General features: G+C 31.5%; 1 protein-coding gene across 1 annotated transcript; it reads right to left on the reverse strand.

Moving 5' to 3' along the window:
• Positions 1-2,088: 2,088 nt before the first annotated feature.
• LOC140452018 (synaptophysin-like protein 2) lies at positions 2,089-24,541 on the reverse strand. Its single transcript, XM_072546032.1, has 4 exons — positions 24,289-24,541; positions 14,163-14,447; positions 9,153-9,320; positions 2,089-2,478 (listed from the first exon to the last, which is right to left on the reverse strand). Exons 1-4 carry the CDS (start codon positions 24,346-24,348, stop codon positions 2,374-2,376), a joined length of 618 nt encoding a protein of 205 aa, XP_072402133.1. The 5' UTR covers positions 24,349-24,541; the 3' UTR covers positions 2,089-2,373.
• Positions 24,542-26,135: the final 1,594 nt, after the last annotated feature.

The raw sequence follows: 26,135 nt of genomic DNA on the forward strand, positions 1-26,135 counted from the left end.
TATTGTTGATCGCATGCAAGGAGCTTGCCTTAAACCTAGTATACACATGCTGTTTGAAAGGTGTTTCATTCACAAATAGGAGGAAAATAACAATTCAACCCCAGACAATGAATGCAACAAAAATATTATTCTCAGAAAAGGTTAAGTATCGCTCGAGTTATCAGTGATAGGCAACTTGCGTGGAATGAGCATCTCGCACACATCGCCACAAAAGTAACAAGAACTCTTTCGATGAAGGTGGCAGACGATTTGTAGCAAACATGGGTTCTGAAACCTAAAATCTGTAACTAGATGACACAAGCTGATAAGTCACATTTTTGGCTAAATTGAGTTATGCATAGGGACATGTCCCAAAAATGTCAAAAGCAGTTAAGTATGTACATAACAACATTTTGACATTGGTTTTAACTTAATCCAGTCATGGTAAGATGGCAAAATTAGATAAGTACTTTTACCAGTTTTTGTTTACTTTTGCAAGTTTAATTTGTAAGTCAACAGAAGATGGCAGTAACTGTTATATGCTCTTATCTAGAATTTCGGCTTTGTCTGATGATATATTCCTAGTTTAAACAGATGGCAAAACTTGATAACGTGATTTATCATATTTTATCATCTTCAATTAATGTTAGAAATTGCCATTTTATCAGCTGATCAATAAACATACCTTATTTTGTCATCTGTCACAGTAGTTATTTTTCTATTCAACTACTGTTTTGATTTTGATTGTATTTTTTCAAGTGCAAGTTGTTAGGGACTAAATTGTGTAAAGAATAAAAACTATCCTGACTATGAGTTCTAAAAATAAGATTAGTGTGAGTAGAAGGACAAAACTGTTAATTTCTTTGGCAGTCAAGGGAGACGGAATTCCTTCTCAATCAGAAAATTATGAGGTTAGTATGATTTCTGTCTGGTTTGTACTTTTTATTTTCTTATACTAAAATAAAATGGGAAATTTCTCTATTTTGTATCATTTATGATTAAAAAACAGTATTTTCGTTGTAACAGAGCTAACAATCAATACATTAAATTAATTATTATGCACATGTTACAGGATAGGTCTGAGCCTAGTACTATTTTGACTGAAGTAGACAATCATCATAAGGAAGTTAAAGAAAAATATTTCTATTTTGAATGTGAAAATAGGTATTAATTTGAAGACAATTAGGTTCTTGACATAGAGAATCTTCCAATCGCAATAGAAGACGGAGATATTGAAATTCCTATTTTAGAATCATTCCCGATTAAAACATCAGAAAATGTGGAAATATTTAGTATTACAAAAAATAATGAATACCTATGTTATTGAAAACAGTTTCAGGGAGATTACCACACTCGATGTAAGTTACTAGAATTTAGGGTAACAACATAATTTATAATAGCTACACCTTCACTAATGTTCATTGGTGTTGTTATGCATGATATATATATATATATATATATATATATATATATATATATATATATATATATATATATATATAATATGCATGACTCTCACATCAAAGAGAGCCAAGAGGGTTATGATATGAAAAATCATGATAAAAATCTAGCGAAGTACTATGACAATAGAGTTCTATTCGTGTTTGTTAGAATATCCAACATAAAAAGTGGATGTTGTCCTATAGTTGTTCTATATGAAGTGACATTGTTGACAGTGCAATGAGTAATGTCATAAATAGGTCATAAACTACTGTCAGTCAAGTTTTGTATTGTTCTGTATGTAAGAAGGAATAAAGTATAATTGTTGATGGCCAGACGTTTATTGGTGCATATTTCCTAAAGTACATATTTCCTTGTCTCTTGATGTCTTCAAACAAGAAGGAGGACTTCACCTAACTTAAATTATAACAGTGTTTGATCTCAAACAGGTTCTTCCTGTACCTTACTTATCATCAAATATTGCATATTATAAGAGGTTTCTATCCATATGACTCTAGACCTCTACATGTACATGTAAGAAGGATAGCTCTAAAATATTATAATTGTGATTGTAAAAATAGTGTAGGTACATCAAATCAACAGGGAATCACTTTTAAAAACGCCTATAGGAAAGTAAATGTTAATCTGTGATTATATTAACAAAAAGTATAATGTCTAGAAAATATATAATTTTACTAATATAATTATAAACATACATAATTTTATCTCATTTACATTTTAGTAATGTGCCTCGAAAATGTTTATGTTTTTGTTGTACATGTTTTAATAATGTCAAATGACACCCTGTAGCTGTAAATACAAAATATTGATATACAAAACATTCAAAAATACTGATTTGTACAAATGAAAGTAAAATAATTTGAAATTTAGCAGCAACAATATTGTGCAGAATGACTAGTTCAATTTGAACAAATTGTACACAGTGCTCATTTTTTACACTCCATCACCAGTCTGTCGATTTCCTTGGAACCAAGATGTCTCCTTATAAAGAAACCATAAATCTGATGCCCATAAGAAGAAATTTAAAAATCCGAAGATCTGAAACAAAAAAAATTGTATCCTCTGCGTAGAAGAAGGAGACCTATCTGCCGCCTGAATTGTTGCAAGCGAAAGCACCTTATACTTTTGTATACTGTAGCTTCAAACAGAAGACGAGTAAGACACGTCAAGAAAAAGTAAAGCTACAAATTAAGGAAGTAATACAAGTTCTAAATTATATATTATATATATATATATATATATATATATATATAGGAATAAATTTTGAATAATTTATTTAAGTACTGACAAAAAACATTTTTACGAAAATTAAAAATATTATATTAATGTGAAGGTTGGTGCTGCTTTTTGGCTACTAAATTTGTTATATTTGGGTTGATTCCAATAATTGCAGTTTGTTTCTGTATTTGTTTTTGAGATATACAGTATTGTGCGAATTAATGGAATAATTGTGACATTTTTTAATATTCACAGTTAGCAACACTGTCCACACATTTACAATTAATTGGACCCCGTTGTGCAACAAGGAACCAACTAATATTTTTTCGAAAATGAAGTTCTTGGTTCGAATAGGCTGTAAATATTATTATTCATGTTCTGCAATAAAGAGCCAAATATTCTGGCACCTCAGTACCATCTAGTGGACGATAGAACCATATTGCAGAATAATAAATTTGGTGGTACAGGTTTTTAATTTCGAACCAAGTAACTTTGGTTCCTTGTTGCAGGTATCTGTAACATCCGATAGTTGGTTCCATGTTGTAGATTTATTTCATTAGGTTTCTGATTACCATTGGCAATCAATAATTATTGTGAAAATGTTACCTTACCAATATAAATTTCTATCGCAAAGAGTGCAAAAAATTATGAGAAATGTAACGTTGATGCCATCAACTTCGGCTGAAGCTTATATTTGCAATTTGCGAGAGGTATGTGTATTGATTTATATTTTTTTAACTTCTAACCTTAAAACAATTTTAAAATTGTTTAGAATATTGTATTTTTTAGTTGCTTGTATCTAATAGTATGTTAGTTAACAATTTTTAAAATAATAAGCTTTATAATTTTTTAATTCCACTTTCGATTTTTTTTGTAATACGTAAGTTGGTTCCTTATTGCAAAATTATTATTTAGGTCCAGCAACAGCGAGGAAAAGCAGGGACCAAGTACCAGCAGTAGTTCATGTGCAGAATTAGAAATAAGTAATTTTAATGAACAGGATATATCGATTACTAACGATGTGGGTAATGAAGAAGATTCTGATGATTCTGTTAAGGATAAAAATTTCGAACATACCTACAGTGACATATCTTCAGATGAAAGTTTAGATCAAAATCCAAGTGAACAGTCTACTTTGAATGCAGAAATATCTTTCTCGGGTCGTCCAAGAAAAGGAAGAAAGAGAAAATTTGCACAAGACAGAAAAGAAAGAAAAATAAAAACTAACAGCAATATGGAATATTACTCATCAAGAGGAAAACTAGTAAAATCAAGAGATTTTATCAGATACATGTGTTCATGTGCCGCTAAATGCCATGAAAAATTTTCTGTTCAAACCTTTCAACAGTTTTTCGAACACTATTGGCACTTAGCTGATTATAATCTACAAACTACATTTATATCAACATCCGTTAGAGAACATTCTGCACAGAGAAAATATTTGCAGGCCACAAATCCTGCAGCACGACAATTCTCAAGAAAATACTTTATAAATAAAGTAGTAGTTTGTAGAAATATGTATACCAATACATTGAAAGTGTCAACTAAACGCATAAATACTGCTCTTCAAAAAGTAAGAATTTTGACTACACTTGATAAGCGAGGAGTCCGCGGTGGGCACAACAAAACGTCAGCAGATAAAAGAAATATTATAGTTAACCATATAAACCAGTTTCCACGGTATGTATCTCATTACTGCGAAGCACGTAAAATGGACCAAGAATTTTTGCAAAAAGAACTACTTTATTAATAATGTATAATCTTTACAAACCAAAAAGTGAAAATCCGGCCAGTTTCTCAACTTTTAAAAGAGTTTTTTTGAATGATTTTAACTTGCGGCTAAAAAAACCAAAAAAAAGACACCTGCAATAAATGTGATGCCTTTAAAATTAAGATACAGAGTATTAAAGATAATGAAAAAGAGGATATTATTAGACAACAGGAACTGCATTTGGAACAAGCTGAATTAGGAAGAAAACAAATGAACGTTGACTTAACCAAAGCAATAGAAAATGAACAAATAGAAACTCTGACCTTTGATTTAGAAAAAACGCTGCCTTTCTTCTCAAAATACAAACATTAGTAAATTTACTAATGTTTGTATTTTGAGAACGATTTTCGAAGTGGAAATTGAAACGTTCAATAAACGTACTTTAATCTTTAATTGTGCCTTATTCACATTTAAATAGTGACAGTTATGGGTATATATTTGCGGAATTTATGCAGGGTAAGCGAAAAAATCCACTTTTCATTTATGGCTCGAAGGACAGGCAGGCCGTGGAGCTCAAGAAGTGGGGTCTTGTCTAAGAAAATATATTTTCATTAATGTTAGCGATAAAGTTGAGCACATTATTCTGTGGAGCGACTCTTGCGGGGGTCAAAACAGGAACATTAAAATAGTACTTCTGTTAAAATGTCTTCTAGAGGAATCACAGCATTTAAAGACTCTCAGGTTGAGATTTTTAGTTCCAGGTCATACGTTTCTTCCAAATTATAGTGATTTTGGAGATGTGGAATGTGCACTTAAAAGGCAACATAATATATTTTCACCTGGGGAATATAGCAATATAACGAAAACTTGTAGACAAAAACGACCCATTAATGTAAATATAACACAAGAAGATTTTTTGAGTACCGCAAAATTAAAAAAACAAATCACCAACAGAAAAAAAAGTAAAACCAACGAGACAATAAGTTGGTTAAAAACCAAAGAAATTAAATTGTGTAAAGATAAGCCTTATAGCATATTTGTTAAAACGACTTATCAAGACACTGACGATTATACAGAAGTAAGCATAAAAAAGGGAACAAGCAGAGAACCTTCAACTGGGTCACAGTTTGCTACGTATTTGGAACCATTGTGGCCTAAAGGAAAGCCAGTTTCGGAAGCAAAACTTAAAGATATACAAAGTTATCTTCACTTAATACCCTTAATTTACCACGATTTCTATAGAAATCTTATAGCAGATAATACTATAATCGAGGATATAGACGGATTTAACGGAAATTCAGATTTCGAACCAGATGCGGATTGTTAATGTTATATTTAACAACAAAGAACCACGTGATTTTTTTCTTACTTGGGAGTTAATTGTTTAGTTGTTAAGTTATAATAACCGTGTTTACTTTTGAGTCGTTTATTATTTTTATATCCAAATAATTTCCTCAAATAAATAAAACATTTTTCTTGACTTTCTCAGAACTGGTTCCTTGTTGCATAACGGGTCCAATTGACCAAGCATTGAAAACATAACCTTACTTTTCTCTGCCTTTATTTGAGGGTGTTTTAGGACATTTCCCACTAAGTTTGTTTCATTTAATTCCATGATGGATATTACGCCTAGGAAGCGTGAAAATATTATCACGTTAAGTGAACACACTTCTGTCACAAAAAGAAATCGCAAGAACGTGTGAAGTGGGTCAGGGGGTAGTAAGCAATCAGATTTTGAAACGTAAACGAGAAACGGGATCAATGGATGTGAAAAGGTTAGGAAAATGCGGCAGAAAGAGAACAACACCAGCAGATAAAAGATTTTTAATTCGAAAGAGCAAATTGGACCCAAGGAATACAAGCCAAGAGCTCCGACAAGATCTAGCAGCATCAGGTGTAGTGATTCCTGACTCAACTGTTTGGAGTCAAGACTTTTAGAGAATGGTAGAAGGGCAAAGCGTCCACACAAAAAACAGCTTCTAACTGAACGAATTAAGAAAGAAAGGCTATCGTGGGCCAAAAAATACTCACATTGGACTGTAGACGACTGGAGAAAAATTCTATTTACAGATGAAACTCACTTTACAGTTCAGGGCCAGCAATCAAAATTCGTCAGGAAGTCTGACAATAAAAACTTTACGCCATCTCATATTGATCAAACCGTAAAACATCCAGCCAAAAAAATGTTTTGGGAATGTTTTTCATACATGGCGGTTGGATCTTTGATACCAATCGAAGGCATGATGAACAACCAAAAATACAAAACCATGTCCATGTTACAACACAAGACTGTCTCAAGAATTTTTCAAAAATAAGAAGATTAATGTTTTAGATTGGCCTTATAATTCGTCAGACATCAGTCGTGTTAAAAATTCATGGGCCATTTGCAAAGCTAGACTGCGCAAAATCAACTGTACTACAAAAATAAAAATGATAGAAGCGGTCATTCAGGTTTGGTTTCGAGATGAAAGATATCTGGAAACTGTCAGAAGCTTGTAGAATCTATGCCACAACGGGTAAAATCAGTAATTGCAGCCAAAGAGAGATATTTCCTACTAAATGATGTTTATCTTTATAGTTTTGTCAAAATATAATTTTTTTCTAAATAAACTGTTTTTTTTATTAAAACAGCCTATAAATCCATTAATTCGCACAGTACTGTACAAGAGCAGGAAATCCCTTATCACGGAGGTATATGGATGAGAAAAGCAGTAAATGTTTTAGTGCTTCTTCTGATATTTCTTTGTTTCCCCACCAGAGGATTCCAAAAACGCTACCAGTGTAGGAAAATGATTATGTTTTTTTTAATTGTACGATAAGTCCAAAGGTCAAGTGTTTTTATCATAGTTTCTATTTTATCTTCAACTTGCAATATGTTATTCTCTTCCTTGTAGACCTCAGTTCTTTAAGGACACTGAAGAAATCAGCTAAATATGCCACCATTGTTAGCCATTTACAGTTATTGATATTAATCATTATTATGTTTATTTCAGCTACCTGCTGAATTCTTCAAAAAAATATATTCTGATCTCAGCTCGATAACACAAGTCACGACTTTATCACGAGACAACCAACACACCTCAGCATCCGTTTGAAGTCGATAGTCTTTCATTTGCTTCGCCTAAGCGAAATCATTTGGCTTTAACCAGCGTTTAATTGTAACAATCACATTAAAAACGTAATATCTACATATTTATCTACTTTGCAACGGAACACAGAACAAAACAATGTGAATACGCGTAATTAAATCTTAGCACATGAATAATAAATCAGCCCAAGTGTAAGTTGCCAGCAAATGTGGTTTAATGGCGCGGACGGTGTGACAGGGGGGAAGGTTCGCCACGCGTACTTGTTTTACTCACTCATCTCGGTCGTCGTTGCTTTGTCAGTCTCGGTCGGAACACGCTTGCTGGCGCACGCTCGTGAGCGTAACCATTATAGACTTTCATTTATTTATTAATTAAAACGACCAATGGCCTCTAAACGTATCTGATGTTGAATTATTACTAAATACGGATTGTTGTTCTCATTGTATATTTTTTGTATCATTCTTATTAATTCATTGTCTATTCCTTTTTCTCTTAGTATTTTCCATAGTTCCTGTCTGGGTACTTTATCGAAGGATTTTTCTAGGTCAAGAAATGCTCTTGCACTGTTTTTTGTGTCTGCTTTAAAGCAAATATATGATCCTGTAATACTCCTAATGGTAGGATCGCAGCCAATGGAGGCAGCAAGCTAACAATATGAGTGTCATCACGCCCTGACAAGGGCTTAAGGAATGAGGAGGAGGAGTATCCTCATAATACTTCTAAATCCACTTTGTGCTTCGTCTAATGTGTGTTCTGTCATTATTCTTAATCTTTATTATTTTTTTAAGAGTTTCATACATGTACATATCAACGTCAGTCCTTGGTAGTTATTACATTTTTTCCTACCTCCTTTTTTGTATATGGGAACTATTAGTGACACTTTCAAATCTACCGGGATGTCTTAATTTCTCCATATTTTATTCATTATTTTTAGTAATAATTGTTCTCCATTTTTTCCTATATTTTTATAACTTCTGCTGTTATTCTATTCACTCCAGATGCTTTTCCATACTACAGCGTTTTATTGCTTCTTCTAGTTCTTCCCCGTTTATTGAGTTGTCTGTGTTATCTTCCAATATATTATTTTGCTCTTCATTATTGTCGTCTTGGTTTATATCCGTTAATCGTTTTTTAAGTGTTGTTTTCATCTTTTAACTATTTGTTTTGTTTCTATTATTAATTCTCCCTGTTTATTTCATGTTTTTTGTGTTCCTATCATCTTCAGGGTTCTGTATAATAGCTTTTGGTTACTTTTGCTATCTTCTTCCATTTTCTCTCCGATTTTTTTTTCCAACTATCCCTTTTCTGCTGTTACTAAAATTTTTTATCCTTTTCTTTCATTTTTATAGTTATTGTGATTCTCATTTGTTTTATCTTTCAGATCTTGTTTTCTTCACTTTTACTTGCAAGAAAACAGTTCATAAGACACAAAATCTTTATCAGGCAATGAATTTATCAGGTAATTATAGTCAATAAAAGGAAAATAAAACTATAAATGTCAATATTTAGGACTGTTTTTGGTTTTTTTTTCGACTCATAGGTACTTACAGGCTATATTTAAGTCCTCAGAACAATCCGAGAAACAGGATAAGAGATGACTCGATCTTGTGATTGAATAAAAATTATTAAGATAATTGTGCTGAAGCTACAGTAACCGGAATATCACGAAAAACGTTATTATATTTGAAACTTACCACAGATATGTTAAGTGTGGAGTAGCTACTTGTCGATAAGTTGCAATTTGCACAGTTGTTTTTGTTCGATACTATAGTTGTATCAGTTTTCAGTCCAGTTAATCCATTAGCCCAAGCTGCACTACTTGACAGCCATAAAACTGCGAAAATAACAGTGATGACAAAATCCTAAAAATAATTCAGGTTAGTCAATGATTTCTTTTTCTGAAATTATTTCTGTAAAATAAACAATCTGATATTAAACTTAATAAACAAAATATATTAAGTATAAGCACAATAAAATACCAAAACGTGACATAAGTTCTGAGCGAAGTTAATGCAAAAATAGGAAAAGAAGATATATATATATATATATATACAGTGATGAGTGTCTTACCACCCGGCAAAATAGCGGAAAGGATAGAAGACAGATAAGTTGTGAGATAGTATGAGATAAGGCTAGTTCTTGACGTGGCTATTTCACTTCAGTCATAATTATACGGATGACCTCGAAAATATTTTATTTTAATAATTTCTGATGTTAGAATAAATGATTGAATAAATTAAGATATATTATAGTAAAAAACATTAATTATTAGCGATTTTAAATTATTAATTTTTAAGTTTATTCAATAATAAAAATAACTTAACTAAAATATTTGATTAAACTAAAGGTAGGCATGTTCTATCCTAAAACAATTGTGTGTGGAATTGGCGTAATAGTTAGAGACATGGTCTAGGGACAAGAAGATTGGAGGTTCAATTCACACCAAGGATAAAATTTTTGTTTTAGTCAATCAAAAAATAATAGAAAATATAATACATATTAGGTAAAAAGTTTTCGAAAAACTCATTATTTACACTTTATTCTTATTCCAATGTTAAAAAATAGAAATACAAAATAATTCAATTTCAGTTTTACAGTCTTCAGTTGTGATTGCAAAATAATCCGGTTAAGACTGTTTAATGCCAAATCCATCACTAAATTCTCAGTGTTAATATCAATTCCTCTGTACAGGTAATGATTTTCAAAACAATTAACAACATTGTAATGGATGCGCGCGAACAGCTGCCTGCTTTACAGCTAACCAAATCATCAAGCCATCAAAAATAATAACATACCGAGAAGTGTTTTTGCACGGTAAACAGAAACTTTTTATTGAAAAAACAATTCGTGAAAATGGTTTTAACGGTCGAGGAAAAAGTGCAAATTGTTGTCTGGCATGTGAATGGATTATCAGACAACATGATTAGATAACAATTTGTAAATATGTTTCCAAATAGGCCGGCTCCAGCACGATCAACAATTCAGTCTATTATACGTAATTTTTTTACTTATCCGTGTTCACTCCAAGAGGAGTTCGTAGACAAAGGGAGGTAAATCCAGATTTGGAACTAAGGGACACTTTGATTTGTGCAAGTATCGAGCAAAATCCTACCCAATCAACATCTCGTCTCGGAGAACAATATGGAATTTCAAGATTTAGAGTAGGTAAAATTTTGAAGACATGGATACTGTCCCTATAAACTTCATAAATCCAACGAACAATTCCCTGGGGATCAATATAGACGTTTAGAATTTTGTCAAACTGCAATGGAAATGTCACATCAAGATGAACATTTTTTAGAGAACGTTTTGTTCACCGATGAATGTACGTTTTCATTGCAGGGCCGTCACAATTCAATGAATGCTCGGTATTGGTCTCGAGGAAATCCTCGTCAGATTTATGTCGCTCGTACCCAGCGTCCTCGAAAAGTAAATGTTTGGGGAGGCATAATAGGGAATCATGTCATTGGTCCATTTTTTATAGACGGTATGTTGACTGGGCGGAAATACTTGGAACTTCTGCAAAATCAAATTGTCCCAGCCCTTCGTAATTTACCAATACCTTTCGATTCCATATGGTTTCAACACGATGGTTGTCCCACACATAATTCTCGCATCGTCAGTGAATATCTCAGTGCGACTTTTCCTAATCGATTGATTAGTGGCCACGGAGATATTTTTTGGCCTGCAAGATCACCTGATCTTGCACCTTGTGATTTTTTTATGTGGGGATATATCAAGTCCAAGCTATATGGAATTGAAGACGATAGGCCTAATTCTCTCCAAGAATTAAGAGAAAAGATCTCTGATTCAATGAGAGGTATTAGTCCAGAAACATTAACTAATGTTAGACGAAACTTTTATAATAGATTGGGTTATTGTTCTGCTGCTAATGGAGGCTTATTCGAACATTTATTGTAAATACATTTCATTAGAATAATTTTTTTTTATTTTTATAGAATTTCTACCTATTTAAATATTTTTGGAAGTACATTTATTTAGAACGTTCTTTTATGTTTGAAGAATTATTACTTTATTTTCGAAAGTACGACATTGTTTTTTCAATAAGATTTTCATGTTTTACTATAAACACTTCTAATAAAAACTGAAATAAATGTCTAGTGATTTAAAGCAAAACCTTCATGTGGGATTTGAACCCTGAGCGCCTGCATAAGAACATCGTGACTTGAACTCTGATCCATCAAACTTTTACATTTCTTCAGTGACAGTTTGGGATATTGTTCTGCTGCTAATGAAGGCTTATTTGAACATATTGTAAATACGTTTATTTACAATATTTTTTTTATTTTTGTAGAATTTTTACTTATTTAAACATTCTTTAAACGTTCTTTTAATTTTGAAGAATTTTTACTTTATTTTCGAAAGTACGGCGATACTTTTTTTTTCAATAAGATATTTGTGTTTAACTTTAAACACTTCTAATACTAGTAACGATTGACATAAATGTTTAACGATTCAAAGCAAAACGATCTCTGCATAATTTCAAATTATTAAAAAAAAAAAGAAAACCACATGTGGGTTTTGAACTCTAATCGTCTGCGACGACTTTGTCGAATTCTTACGACTAATCCACGAAGGATAGTGATTATTCCGTGACAAGAGTGTATGAAACTCCTCACATCACAATAGAAATTATTCTTAGTTAATAATTTAAAACTTTAGATTAAATAATTACTATTAATTAAATTATTTTATTCACATTTTTGCTTTATTGTGGTCAATCAGTTTTTACTTTATGTGAAATTAAAAAATGTAAATACGTCACACATACGTTACACATAATAATTATGACCGAGGTGATTTAGCTCGAAGCTAACGTCTAAAGGTGTGAGACTATCGATTTATAATGTTAATTATAGGTTTCTACCGATTATTTCCCACCTCTACTACTTTCATCTCTTTTTATTTCACAACGTATTATATTTTCTATCTTTTGCGATATTTTGCCGGTTCTTAAGGCACTCATCACTGTATATATATATATATATATATATATATATATATATATATATATATATATATATATATAATTTAACGTGATTATTTCGACCAAAAAACAATTTATAAATATGTTGGAAATATCGGGTATGTGGTCTATATTAAATAAAAATCTTTGTTTTTTCTAAAGCTCAATATTTCGCCATTTATTTAATAGCTTCATCGGGAGTAACTGTAAAAAACAAACATTTCAAAACACTGACGTACACTTAGATTTACAATACTTACAGAAATTAAAAGATTGTGTGTGTGTGTGTGAGAGAGAGATGGCATTAGACAAAAAATCTTTTTGCCACAGAAAATTGTTATAAGGATAATTAAAGAAATACTATTCCTCTAATGTTTTCTTACATTGTTATTTTTTGCATTTTGAAATAATTTTTACTTGTTCCATTTTATTTATTGTTAACAAACGTGCTCAAAGATATTTTAAATTTTAACATGCATTTTATTAAATGTACAGTTACATCAACAATAATGTTATTTTAATATTCAATTTTATTTATGTGTATAATCTTTTAATTTCTGTAAGTATTGTAAATCTACGTGTACGTCAGTGTTTTGAAATGTTTGTTTTTTACTTACTACCGATGAAGCTATTAAATAAATGGCGAAATATTGAGCTTTAGAAAAAACAAAGATTTTTATTTAATATAGACCACATACCCGATATTTCCAACATATATATATATATATATATATATATATATATATATATATATATATATATATATATATATATGTCATGGAAACGAGCTAAGGTTGAGAGGATTCGCATTAGAAAACTGCTTAGTAACAAAAAGCAAGCAGTTTCAGAGAAACAAGATCTACAAAAGATGGTAAAACCAAAAGTCAAGACCATGGAGAGAGGCGATCTGTGAGCACTTCCATAAACTTCCTCGGCAAATTTTATAACGGGGGGGGATTGGTTTTCTGTGGTTTCCCAATCTCATTGCAAAATTATAACTGATCCTAGGTCAGGATATAGCCACACCTAACATCCACGCGTTTATCCGATAACCAAAAAGACCCAACATCTAAAGGGAACCGTTTGTTACCAACGGAACTTCTATGTTGTAGACTTGATATAAAACTCACAAAGAGCAGTTGCTGTTCTAGGAAGGCGGCGAGAACACAGACTCACGTTATCCCAACCCAAAATCCCATCCTTAAAGAGGCACAAAACCTAAACGAGGTTAGTAACGCTCAGGTTCATTTATTCCTAAAATTACGACATAAGGCACAAAGAATGGGGTGGCTGGTTCATGCACAAAGAATTCCAGTGGGAAGAATGCCAAAGACAGTGTTACATAGGAAGCCCATATAAAGCAGAAGGAAGACTGATGGCACAATGGATAGAAAAGGTTGAGAGTGACTTACAAGCAAATAGGTGACTTGGACTCAAAAAAGAAGCGGAAGACAGAAGAAGATGGAGAAGTACTGTCAAGAACTTTAGAGAAAAATAAAAAGTATTTTAAATGTAACTTTGTGTCCTAGACCTACAAGGCTTGTGCACTGTAAATAAATAAAAATAAACCCAGTTGAAGAAAGGCAAAAACGACATGATGTAAAGTATATTACATATTTTTAAGAGTTTGTGGATTTACATCCATAGTGGCATGTAGAGTTGTATAAATAATATTTTGATAATTTATGAATAAAAAATTAAAACAAAAACTACTTACAATTAAAGGGATCTTGGCGTTACTTTTATACATTTTATCCAGTTTAGTATATACAACCATAATAGCTAATGAATATAACATAGACAACACACCAGTAGTAACAAAAAATTTGGCATCTGATGAGAAGTCTCCCACAATATTTAAACTGCAATTTGTTGATATATTTGCTTGGATAATCACTTCAAATGGGTAAACGAATGTGTGCTTAGTGAGTGTATTTTGGCAATCACTTTGAATAAATCCTGTATATCCAGTTATTGTAGCAAATGCACAAATTGAGAAAATCTAAAAAAGAAAAGACAATTATTATCCAATTTTTCACTTTAAATCGTGTTTATATAGGATTAAACCACAATAAATTGTAATGAAAATGACATTTTACATTTGTTTTAATGTTTCAATTTCCAAACCGGAAATTTAATAGTTCCTTGTTTTCTATTTTTTACTCATTATGTCAAATTATGTGCTAAAGTAAAAGCCATGTATGAAGACCGGTTTGCCATTTATCTATTACAATAACTTTATATATAACATTTTACTGCTCTATTGTGTCAATCAGAGCTGCTCAACAAGTTTTCGGATTTGTGTTTAATTTCTTGTGATGTATAATGTAGGTTTACCGATTTACCAAATAACCAAAGTTATGCCATTACAAAAACATATTCAAAAATATAGTTCCATTCACATAAATATCATTGGAAAATGATTCATGTTATATAAAAACTGTTATCGACAAAGAAATATGTACTGCGTCGGCGATAAAGTATTTTCCACCTAAGAAGACCGCTTTGCAATTAAATGCTGGTAACTTTATTACTAGCGGACCTGATAAGCGGCGATATATTTTACACTACCTTTATAAATAACATTTTACTGCTCTGTTGTTTCAATCAGCACTGCTCAACAAGTTATCGTTTATTGGTTTTAATATTTTATTGCAATAGTACGAGTACGGAATATTTATTTAACCAGTGAATTTATTACATGTTGACTTTTTTTTTTAATTTCTTCTGACGTATCGTATAATGTAGGTTTACCCAATAATCAAAGTTATGCCTTTACAAGAATATTATTTGAAAAATAAGGAGTAATATGTGTCATAATAATTGTAATCTCCTTTATACACACTTTAAAAATTTGTTTAATAATGTATTTCTTAAATCCACACAATCATTGAAAAATGATTCATGCTATTTAAAATATCTTTCTGTTAACGACACTGTTATCGACAAAGTAGATCAAATTCAAACTTGTTATCATATTACACTTCTGTTTATCGTTAAAAATTAATTGATGGTCGTGGGTTGTATTGGTGTTATTTAATAATTTAGAAAAATACATAATCAGCAAAAATCTTATTTAAAACATGCGAACGGTTTTTGCAATCACAATCAATACAGTGTTTATGCTTTTTTAGCATTGGCTGTTAAATAATTTGTGTTCGATTGTTTCGTCTGTTGTACAACCCTCGTCATTTTTAGGGTGTAGTAGTTTAGGGTACTTTAAAGTAAAATGAGTACTTTGGAAGAAAATAAAATACATTCGAAACGTAGAGTGTTATCTCCAGAAGAACGGCGTTTAGTTCTGAAAGTCCAAAGTTATTTCAAATTGGGAAAAAAATAATATGGGTCCATTGACATCTGTTATAGCAGTTCAGAAACGTACATGCGATGCTTCGATATCTCAGAGAGGACATTCCGAAGAATTAATAACATGAGTGAGGATGAAATAAATAAAGTAAGCAAGAGAAATCGTTAACATCCAAAAACTTTAGATTTGCACCAGTCAATTAAACTTACAATTAAAAATATTATATATACATAATATGTATAAAGCCAAAAAAACATGTAACAATTAGTGCTGTGTTACAAAAAATAAAAAACAAGGAAATGTGTGATAGTAGTTTAACAAGTTTGTGGAGAGTGCTGAAACATTTAGGTTTTCGATATAAAAAGACAAATAATAGACATGTATTGTGGGAACTCTCCAATGTTGTTTCAAAACGGTGGCATTTTTTAAGAAAATTCATGAACAATAAAACGTCTGATAGTCCGGGGCAAGTTATATTTTTAGATGAAACTTGGATTTTCGCTAAAGGAAATATGTCAAAATCATCCGACCATCCATAATAGTGTTGGATAATGCATCCTACCACTCAAGAGTAAAAGAGAGATTTCCTTCAAGCATCTGGACAAAAGAAATAAAGTTGTGGTTGACAGAAAAGAAAATTTATCACAGGGACATATTTTACTTCAGTCGATTTACTTCAAAGGTGTGGAGAGCACAAAATTCAAAAGAAATTTGTTACCGACCAAATGGCTCTTAAATATGGCCATGAATTTCTTAGACTTCCGCCCTACCACTTCTTGCCACTATAATACAATTGCTTTAGTTTGGGGTATAGCCAAAAATTCTTATGATAAACATGCATCCAAAACAACAGATGACGTTAGCGTTCTTAGTTTATGGAAAGAATCGCTAGAACAAATAAAGGCAGAACACAATGGAAAAATTGTATTAGACATACGGAAGACATAATCGTTCAGCCTTTTCAAACCGAGCGAGTTATAGATGAGGTCCGGCCTCTAATTATTCGGATAGATAATTCAGATATTGACGACTCTGATAGTGAAATATGAGACAGTGCATAGGACAAATCGTTTGCTAAAAAGAAGTAACAAAAAAGTATTTCGGGAATTCAATTCGGACTTTGTGTGTTTAACTTAAACGATAAAGTACCTTCGGTCTAATTACTGGACTGAATACTCTCAATAGCTTTGGTATTAATTACTGGACTACACGTGTTTAAACCTTTTGTTTTGCTGAAAACTCGGAAGTGATTTAGTGCCAATTTGTTTCAAGGTTATATTTAATACAGTGTCTGCAGAAAGTAAAGTCTTGGATGTATTTTATTCAAATTTGGACATACCAGCAACTTGGCAAGTATTTTCCAATTTTATTCTAAGCAAAATAGAGACTTATAGAGACCTTGATGAACATTTGATGTTGACAAATAATTTCGAGTATTCGAAATATTTCATCCCACTTCTTTTAAAACGCCCTGTATATACATATTATATTCATTTTATTTGCCTTTGATACAGTAAAATCCAATATTACTGAACATAAAATACAGGAAATTAAATATTTTTACTTTTCAAGCGATCGGAATTAAATATTAACGCCTAACTGATCATATTTTAATTGCTAATCGGCCGTCATGGGATAAAAGGACTTTATCAGTGCATCTGTGCAATGTAATTTAAAACTATTATTATTATTCTATTTTTTAACTTTACACCAATCTCCAAACGCAAACATCATCTGAAATATAAATAAATAATTAACTGATTAAATTATGTTTAAGTTTATTTAGTATTTAACCATTAGTTTATTTAGTAATCTTAATTAGTAATTCGTATTTATAGTCCATTGGAATGTTACATTTTTTTATGGTTAGCGGAAGGGTAAGTATAAGTTCAAGTTTGTGGGGTCGCCATCCTGATCCCCCAGCCGCCATCTTTGAAAAATAAGGGGAAAGGGTTTTCGCGCAGTATCTCGTAAACTAGCAACCTAACAAAAAATGTTATTAGACATTATTTGTAGCAAATGAAACTGTCTACAAATTTATTTTTATTACTTTTAACCGTAAAATCTTCTTCTTCTTCTAATGGCGCTACAACCCTTTGTGAGTCTTGGCCTGCTTAACAATGTTCTTCCATTCTGCCCTGTCGGATACTTTCCTTCGCCACTGCCTGATGTTCATGGTTTTAAGATCCCTCTCTACGTTGTCTATCCATCTTTTACGGAGCCTTCCTCTTGTTCTGTTTCCTTGGGGCTTCCATCTCTGGATTACTTTTACAGCTCGATTATCTGGCATTCTTTCTAGGTGACCAAGCCAGTTTAGTCTTTGTGATTTTACAAATCTGACAATATCTGCGCTCTGCATTAGTTCATCCAGCTCGTGGTTCATTTTAATTCTCCACGAACTATCGCTGCATTGGGTTGGTCCAAATATCTTCCTTAGTATTTTGCGCTCAAATATTCTCAGTTGATTTTCATCAGTGGTTGAGAGGGTCCACGTTTCACATCCATATGTGACCACTGGTCTAATTACTGTTTTGTAGATTCTCAGCTTAGACTCACGATTCAGTAACTTACTTTTCATTAAGTCTTTGTATGCATAAAAGCACTTATTACCACTAAGAATCCGTGCTTGTATTTCTTGACTGATGTTGTTGTCATTTATTATTGAACCTAGGTAGGGAAAAGTGGAGGCATATTTGTAGGTATGGTTGTCTACCTTCAGATTCTCATGTTCATTCGATTTTGTGCACTCCATATATTTTGTTTTGTTTTCATTTATATATAGACCAAACGTAGCAGCTTCTCGTTTCAGTTCTATGACTTTTTCGCTCAATACCCTTTTGTTGCGGCTTATTATGACAACATCATCCGCATATGCGCATATTTGCATATATCTTGTATTAATACAGCCGTTTACATCCAGTTTTCTAACAACAGCTTCTAAAGTTAGATTAAAAAGTGTTGTTGATAAGGCATCCCCTTGTCTAACTCCATTTTCAATATCAAAGGCCTGCGTCATATCTCCATCTATTCTCACCATAGCTTTGGAACCCTCCAGAGTCATTCGTATAAGTTTAACCAACTTATTGGGTATCCCTAACATAGATAGTTGATTTAACATCTTTTGTCGATCTACTCCATCAAACGCCTGTTTGAAATCGATATACAAGTTGTAAATAGGTATGTTATATTCAACACATTTTTCATGTATACCTCTTAACATATGTATTTGGTCTATAGTTGACCTCTTTGGTCTGAAGCCACATTGGTATTCACCAATAATCTCCTCCGAAAACGATTCCAGGCGGCTATATATAATTCCTGATAATAACGTATATTTAACTGTAAAATGGAAAATAAAAAAACTAACAAAAACTAAACAAAAATGGCTAAAAATTTTACAATAAAATGACATCTGAGCTTATATCATAAAGACTTTTTTATAGAACAATTTTCAATACAAATTTGTTTAATTTCATCCATTTCCTTGGATTTTACAGAGCTCCGAACTTGGACGGGTTCTTGGACGGGTTCTTGAATATTCGCCTTCTTGGAATAAGGGGTGCCATCGCCCTATGTTATTATTAATTTATTATCGACCCATTCCGCCACCACAAAACTTATCCCCCCTCATACGCTTATGTCGCACCACGAAAAAGCACCAACGGGCAGAGATAAAGTTTAATAAAAATACTGTACCATAAGAAAATCAGAGAGCATTATTAAAATGTACCAAAATTACAGTTAATTGAAAATATGAAAAACTGAAAAGTAAAAAAAATTATTCTCTTTAAAACGTAGATAAACAAAATCAGATTAAGTTGCATGTGCAGGTAATTCACAATAAAATGATCTATACTGTTCTTCTAAACATTCAGTCATTTTCAGCAAGTCTGCTTTTTTCTTATCAGAAATAGTTAAAGGTTCTCTGTACATTGGAGGCAAGGCTTCTGGTTCAATAAGATTGTAAACTGTATTTCAGACTACAGCACATTCTCTTGGTCTCTTTAGTAAAGGTGATGTCTGCCATGCTTGCAGGATGTTGTGCGTTTGTCTTATCTGCAGAACAGTTGGTTCGTTGGCTGTGACCTGTATCCAATGTGCTTCAGTTATTTTAATGTTGTCTTTCTTAATTTTGTTGTTGTCTTTTTTTATCTTTTCAATAAGCACAAAATTCCCATCACAGGGTAAAAAGCTGCGTTCGGATACCAAACATTTTTGATTTACTTCAGTAAAGAACTTTGCTGACACTAAATAATGACAATGATTTCATCTTCCAATTATTATTTTGGCTGACACATCGATCAGACCATAGTATAAGTTTTCTTTCTGCTCCAACCTCTAGTTTCTTAAAATTCTCAAGAACATACCTTAAAATACAAGCAGATATTTCAGCACTGCCCCTCTTGGCTACAGTTTCATGCCAATAACACATGGTAGCTTCAGAGTTTCAACACATCGTGGATAGCAAAATTGTAATTTGCATACTGATGCTGGCAACAAACATCAGAATGTGATAAGTTAGGTATAAAAATGACTACATCACACATCTACACATAAACTATCACATTAGAATTCAACTTAGCTGCTTTTTCATCAGCTTTCAAAGATGAATATGCACTTTCTGCTTTTCAGTGATGTAGCTCAAATTCATATTGAATCTTCTTTCATTCTTCCTCATTCTCTGCAGCACTCAGTTTTATAAAAATTTTATCACAATACTTGGATAGATACATGGGGCTATTAAATATTCTCGATTTTGATATTTTTAATATAACATTAACTGTTAAAAAGATCTCTTGCTTTGTGATATTATATTGGTATTGTTGAATTTGTTTTTTTTAAGTATATAAGATTTTTAGTCTCATTTTTTAAACTTTTTTATATTGATTTTATATTATAAGTAATTTCAAGTTTTGAATCCTAACTGTGATATTGTATATTGTAATTTAAACTGTTCATGGGGTTATCTCGTATATAAAATAAATACATAAATAAAATAGTACTTCATCATACCCTGTTAAAAAAAAATATACCAATTATCCACATTATATTTTTGTACATTATTTTTTATTTATTTATTCACGGGATGTCCCCATTTTTACAAAAATAGAATATCCTAACCATAACAAAAATAACAAAACTAAATATTATATAATGATTAAATAATTATTAAAAAATGTTAAACAAATCATCAAATCAAAATAAATTAGATTAAATTTTCCTGAAAATCTTATTAACCCCTTAACGTACACATTAATTTTGAAGTTATGGTCAAAAAATGATCGAATTTTTTTTTTTAGTAAAAATGTTTTGTTTTGGTTATAATTGAATAAAAAAAATATTTTCAATGGCGTAAAACCTTTACTTTTCGTGGGGGGGGGGGGAGGAGGGGGGGTATGCAAATCCGTTGAAATGTAAAAATTTTGTTCAGACGAAATACTTTGAATAGGTAAATAGTAGTATGATTTATATGAACAATACAAATATTCCAACATATTTTATTGACACGCACACACACACACACAATATTGTATTTTAGATGAATTATAATGAAATTTAGTAAAACAAAAAATATACACATTACTCTAACCTACCGAATGTTATATGCAAAATTTACTTACCAAACAATATAATAATATGTTGAAAATAAGGGACAAATTAGTTCAAATGCAAAAAACAATAAATATTGACTTCAGACGACTTTACACCGGCAAGACAGAAGGCTTGTATCAAAACAAAAGTTCGACAATAATATTGGTTATAAATGATGATGATTGCAAATTGCAAGTTATGAGATAATAAATATATTTTAAAGTAACTCAATACTGACTGAGTCATCTATTTTATAATAGAAAAATAATTTAGATATATGCTTACATATGTCTCTTTATACAAATATCCGTTTGCAAGGCTTGAAAAATGTTATGGATAAAATTTAACCGGCGCCCGTGTCCCAGACGAGCGCGTACAAAAATTACCAGTAAGGCGCGCCCGTGTCTGAGACGGGCACGTACGTTAAGGGGTTAAAATGAAATGAATACTCCAAGTTAAAGGTCACTCATTTTTCGATTCCTACCATACTCAGTCAAAGAGTACTTAAATCTTACAGATTTTATAACCACCAGATCATAAGATTGATTAAAGTCATATTCCAGTATCTGTTAGGAGAGAATTCGCCATAGTTTTCTGTGATAGTGTTTTACAGAAAAACAAAGGCATGTCTCTAAGAATTCTAGTACTACATCTAAAGTTGATAAGGCTGAATAAATCAGAACAGTCAGTAGTATGGTCAAGTAGTTTATAGAGAAAAACTGGAGTACATATAAATTAATAGGATAACCATAATAGCATGCTATATTTTATATATAGAGATAGAGAATATAATCAACGCATCGCAGAGAGAGAAAGATTGTTAGTAGCCAAAGACATAAATGCCAAGGTCATTTTATGGGGATCCCCACTAAATGACTAGAGGGGCGAACTTTGCAATGAATGCATCTCTGTGGCAGACCTCGCAGTGTTGAACAACCTTAGACCAACCTTTGTGAGGGGTACATTGGAAAGTCATATAGATATTACCCTAGCAAGCAACAGTGTTGCCAAGAAGATTAAAGATTGGGATGTACTGGATGAGAATTTTTTCACCTTTCACCAGTAGTACATCACATATAAAATTGGCACTAAGGTCACAAAAAATAGTGTTGAGAAGAGGATAGTATTCAATAAAGAAAAAGTTAAAAGAGAGATAAATAACCTACCAAAAGAAACTATTAACTTCAATGAGTTCCTGAGAAAATATCATAAATGCACACAAAAGAAGTACTAAATATAGGCATACTACATCTACATACACAGTACCTTACTGGTGGAACAATAAAATCAAAAATAAACAAGAGGAATGCTTAAGATGAAGGTGAATAGCACAAAGGCACAGGTATCAAGAACAACATGAAGATATAAAAGCACAAAAAAAGGACTAAATAAAGAAATTAAAAGGGCAAAACACACATGTTGGCAGATTTTGTGTGCAGTGCTGGAAGAAGATCTATGGGGTGAAGCATACAGAATTGCCATGAAAAGTCTATGGTTTGAGACCCCATACAACCTTTGTGTAAAAAAAAACCATTGAACACTGTATTTCCAAGGAAGCCCAACAACACATTTTATGGATAGACAAAAATATTTGAACTGCAGAATTTACTACTGAAGAGATCATTCAGCAGCAGAAAGTATAATGATAGGTAAAGCCCCAGATCCAGATAAAGTAAGTAACACCAGAGGCAATAAAACTGGTAGTAAAAAGAGAAACCCGACCTTTGGACTTTGCCAGACGATCGAAGATATGTTTGATTTGGCAGAATTGCAACAAGAGAGTGATGTTGAATTATATCAAAACACCATGGACCAAGATAAGACAACTGCTCGAAAGTATTAGGCCAAAGTAATTATGTTTGGTTTACACAACCTATAAATTAATAAGAGAACCCGAACTTAAAAAAAATATATTGTTGTTCATCTACTTGGTCCAAGTAGGAAAGTTGCAAAATGAATAATACACTGCTTCCGAAAGTTTTAAGGGAATCTATTTGTGATTATTTGAGATATTTAGCTAAAAAACCCACTGCAAATCTCCAGAAACTAATCTGTCAATGTTATTTCTGTCTAAGCTGTAATGATGGAAAAACGCCACCATATTTGTGTTTACTGTAAAAAAATATGTATGTAGAACTCCAATTTATTATTTGTGGAGATTTTAGATAATATTAGAATAAAATGTATATACACTCTATATAAGTTTTGCTTATTGTTATCAAACAATACATTTTCTGGTTAGAAATCAAATTATTTGGTAAATTTTTTTGACAAATGTTTCTTTTATTTTGAAAAATATGTTCGGATCACTGGTGACCCCACCTTGTGAAAATTGTTCCACCAATATCAATTTGTGGTTCTTGGGTTAATTATGTTAACTTTTCCTGAATTATAGACCAGTCTCTGTAGGGATTTATTTTGTCCTGTTTGATTAATTTTATTTAGTTTCCATATACATAAGATTTCTTCATTCTTATAATAACTTTGCTGTTGCCAAAAAATACTGGAATGTTTAATTTTTTAAAGATTTTGCATGGCAACATAACTGTTTTACCACTCCTTCCAAGATTTATCAAAAATGACTTAGTCACATCAACCAGGAATATATTTTAATCAATTATGAATAGGGTGACCTACAATTAAACTTTCATCATAAAACTTAATAGGCAATATAATTTCAGTGGGATAATCCAGAGCATTTTAAAAAATATTTCACCTTAATTGGAGTTACTGCGTTCTGTAAATATGACTCATCTCACTATTTCTAGACAACTCATGTAATTGGTACCACCAAACAGAAATCTATGAAGAAAATAAAGGTCGCCGACCCCACGTACGCATAAAGTCGAAGATAATTTTTCAATTTGATCTATTATCGAACTTTATTATAATCTGTATAACATTAATAATCCTCAATTTAACCAAATAACTAAAAACTACTTACGAACTGCACAATTCTCATCACCCCTCGGGGTTCTTGAAATACAGCCAAATTAAAATCCATGATATATTATCAATATTTATAAAGAAAACCATTCATTAAAATAAATATTATCGTGAACGATATACGATCAGTAGATATACATATCTTAACTGTTAACTATTTTAATCAATATTTTTATACATTTCTGTGACTTCAATACTAAAAAATTAAAAATTGTCCCACCCAAGCCAAGCCAAAAATAGTCAACTGTCTAGTGGTCTATGTCAAAAAAATGTCAACCATTATGTCAGCGTTGACAATTTCTAGACCAACGAAAAAGACAGACCGGTGCAGCCAGTGCCTGGTATGGACTACCTAAGCTCTGACGTCACAATGAGCGGGGATTTTAAAAACCTTTCCAAAAATTTCTAATTTGTGTGTATTTGTCCCAGAAGAAGTTCGAAATATTGTTTTTTTTTATTGTTAGAACAATAAATAAGGACTTCTGGTTATGAACATTCATTATGTGCAATTGGTATTATTTGTTGTTCATAAATTTGTGGAGTAAGGATGTCAAAGAATTAGGATATTTACTATGTATGTTCATATTTGAAGGTTATTTTATGGTTTGTTAAAAACTTTAATTATTTTTTACTGTATTTCAAGGTATTTTATTGTTGTTTTTCTCGGGATTATTTCAAAATTAATCAATAAATTATTGCATTTATTTACGAAGTTGAAAAATATTTAAATTAATGTTTTAATCTTCTTTAAGTGCTAGTGGTTTCATCCTCTAAAAGACTAAATATATTCGTTTTCTCGTAGTTGGAATAGTTAATATTATTTTTGTTGTTATTATTGAAAAATTCAGTAATACTGGATATTTTCAACACATGTTTACTAGCCATTATATGCCCAGATCTAAAAAAATAAACTCAACAACTATTACAACATTCAAAAAACATTTTTTTAAACACTCATTATGGCAATTTGATAGAAAGGTTTCCACAGAATGTTACATTACAACTTAAACTACGAGAAAATGAATATCTTTAGTATTTTACAGGATAAAATCACTGGCAACTAAGAAAGAATAAAACATTAATTTAAATATTTTTCAACTTCATAAATAAATTCAATGATTTATTTATTTAATTTTAAATAACTCTGATCAAAACAACAAACAAAATACCTTGAAATACAGTAAAAAAATAATTAAAGTTTTAATCATACAATAATATAACCTTAAAATATCAATATTTATAGTAAATATCTTAATAATTTGATATTCTTATCTTACAAATTCACGAACAATAAATAATACCAATCGCACAGAATGAATGTTCATAACCAAAAGCCCTTATTTATTCTTCAAACAATTTAAAAAACTAATTCAGAAATGTTTGGAAAGGTTTTTAAAAGCCCCGCCCATTGTGACGTCAGACTTAGGTAGTCTATAATCACGCGATCAACTTCGGATAAAGTTGACTTGAAGTTGTCCTTACAAAACATCATCCGTCGTTCATAATCATCAGAGAAAATTTCCTGAGTTTTTTGCAATTTGTAGAAACGGTTTCTTTTTGAAATATTTCGTACAGTTCTAGCACTAATAACAGTTTCTCTTGAAATTAGGGTGCTGTTACAAGGAAATTTAATTTCAGCTAGACTACATACTGCAGTTTCACGCTGTTCCCGCCCTTCATTAATTGCACGAGCTGGTTCATTTTCATCTTCTTCACTATCCGTGCATTTTCTACAATTCTTGACACAACCAGTTTTTTTAAATTCAAAAACAATATTTTGAATTGTAGATTTTGTTGGTACTGGCCTTCGAATGAAAACGAAAACCTACCGATTATATCGTAGAC

This window comes from Diabrotica undecimpunctata, chromosome 10, assembly GCF_040954645.1.
Source record: "Diabrotica undecimpunctata isolate CICGRU chromosome 10, icDiaUnde3, whole genome shotgun sequence".
Taxonomy (NCBI): domain Eukaryota; kingdom Metazoa; phylum Arthropoda; class Insecta; order Coleoptera; family Chrysomelidae; genus Diabrotica; species Diabrotica undecimpunctata.

Coding starts and splice junctions, on each gene's coding strand:
- LOC140452018 (XM_072546032.1), bottom strand. CDS start 24,348: ATGGATTTTAATTTGGCTGTATTTCAAGAACCCCGAGGGGTGATGAGA. Junction 14,448..24,288: donor TGATGAGAATTGTGCAGTTC/GTAAGTAGTTTT, acceptor TTTCTTTTTTAG/ATTTTCTCAATTTGTGCATT. Junction 9,321..14,162: donor ACGCCAAGATCCCTTTAATT/GTAAGTAGTTTT, acceptor AATTATTTTTAG/GATTTTGTCATCACTGTTAT.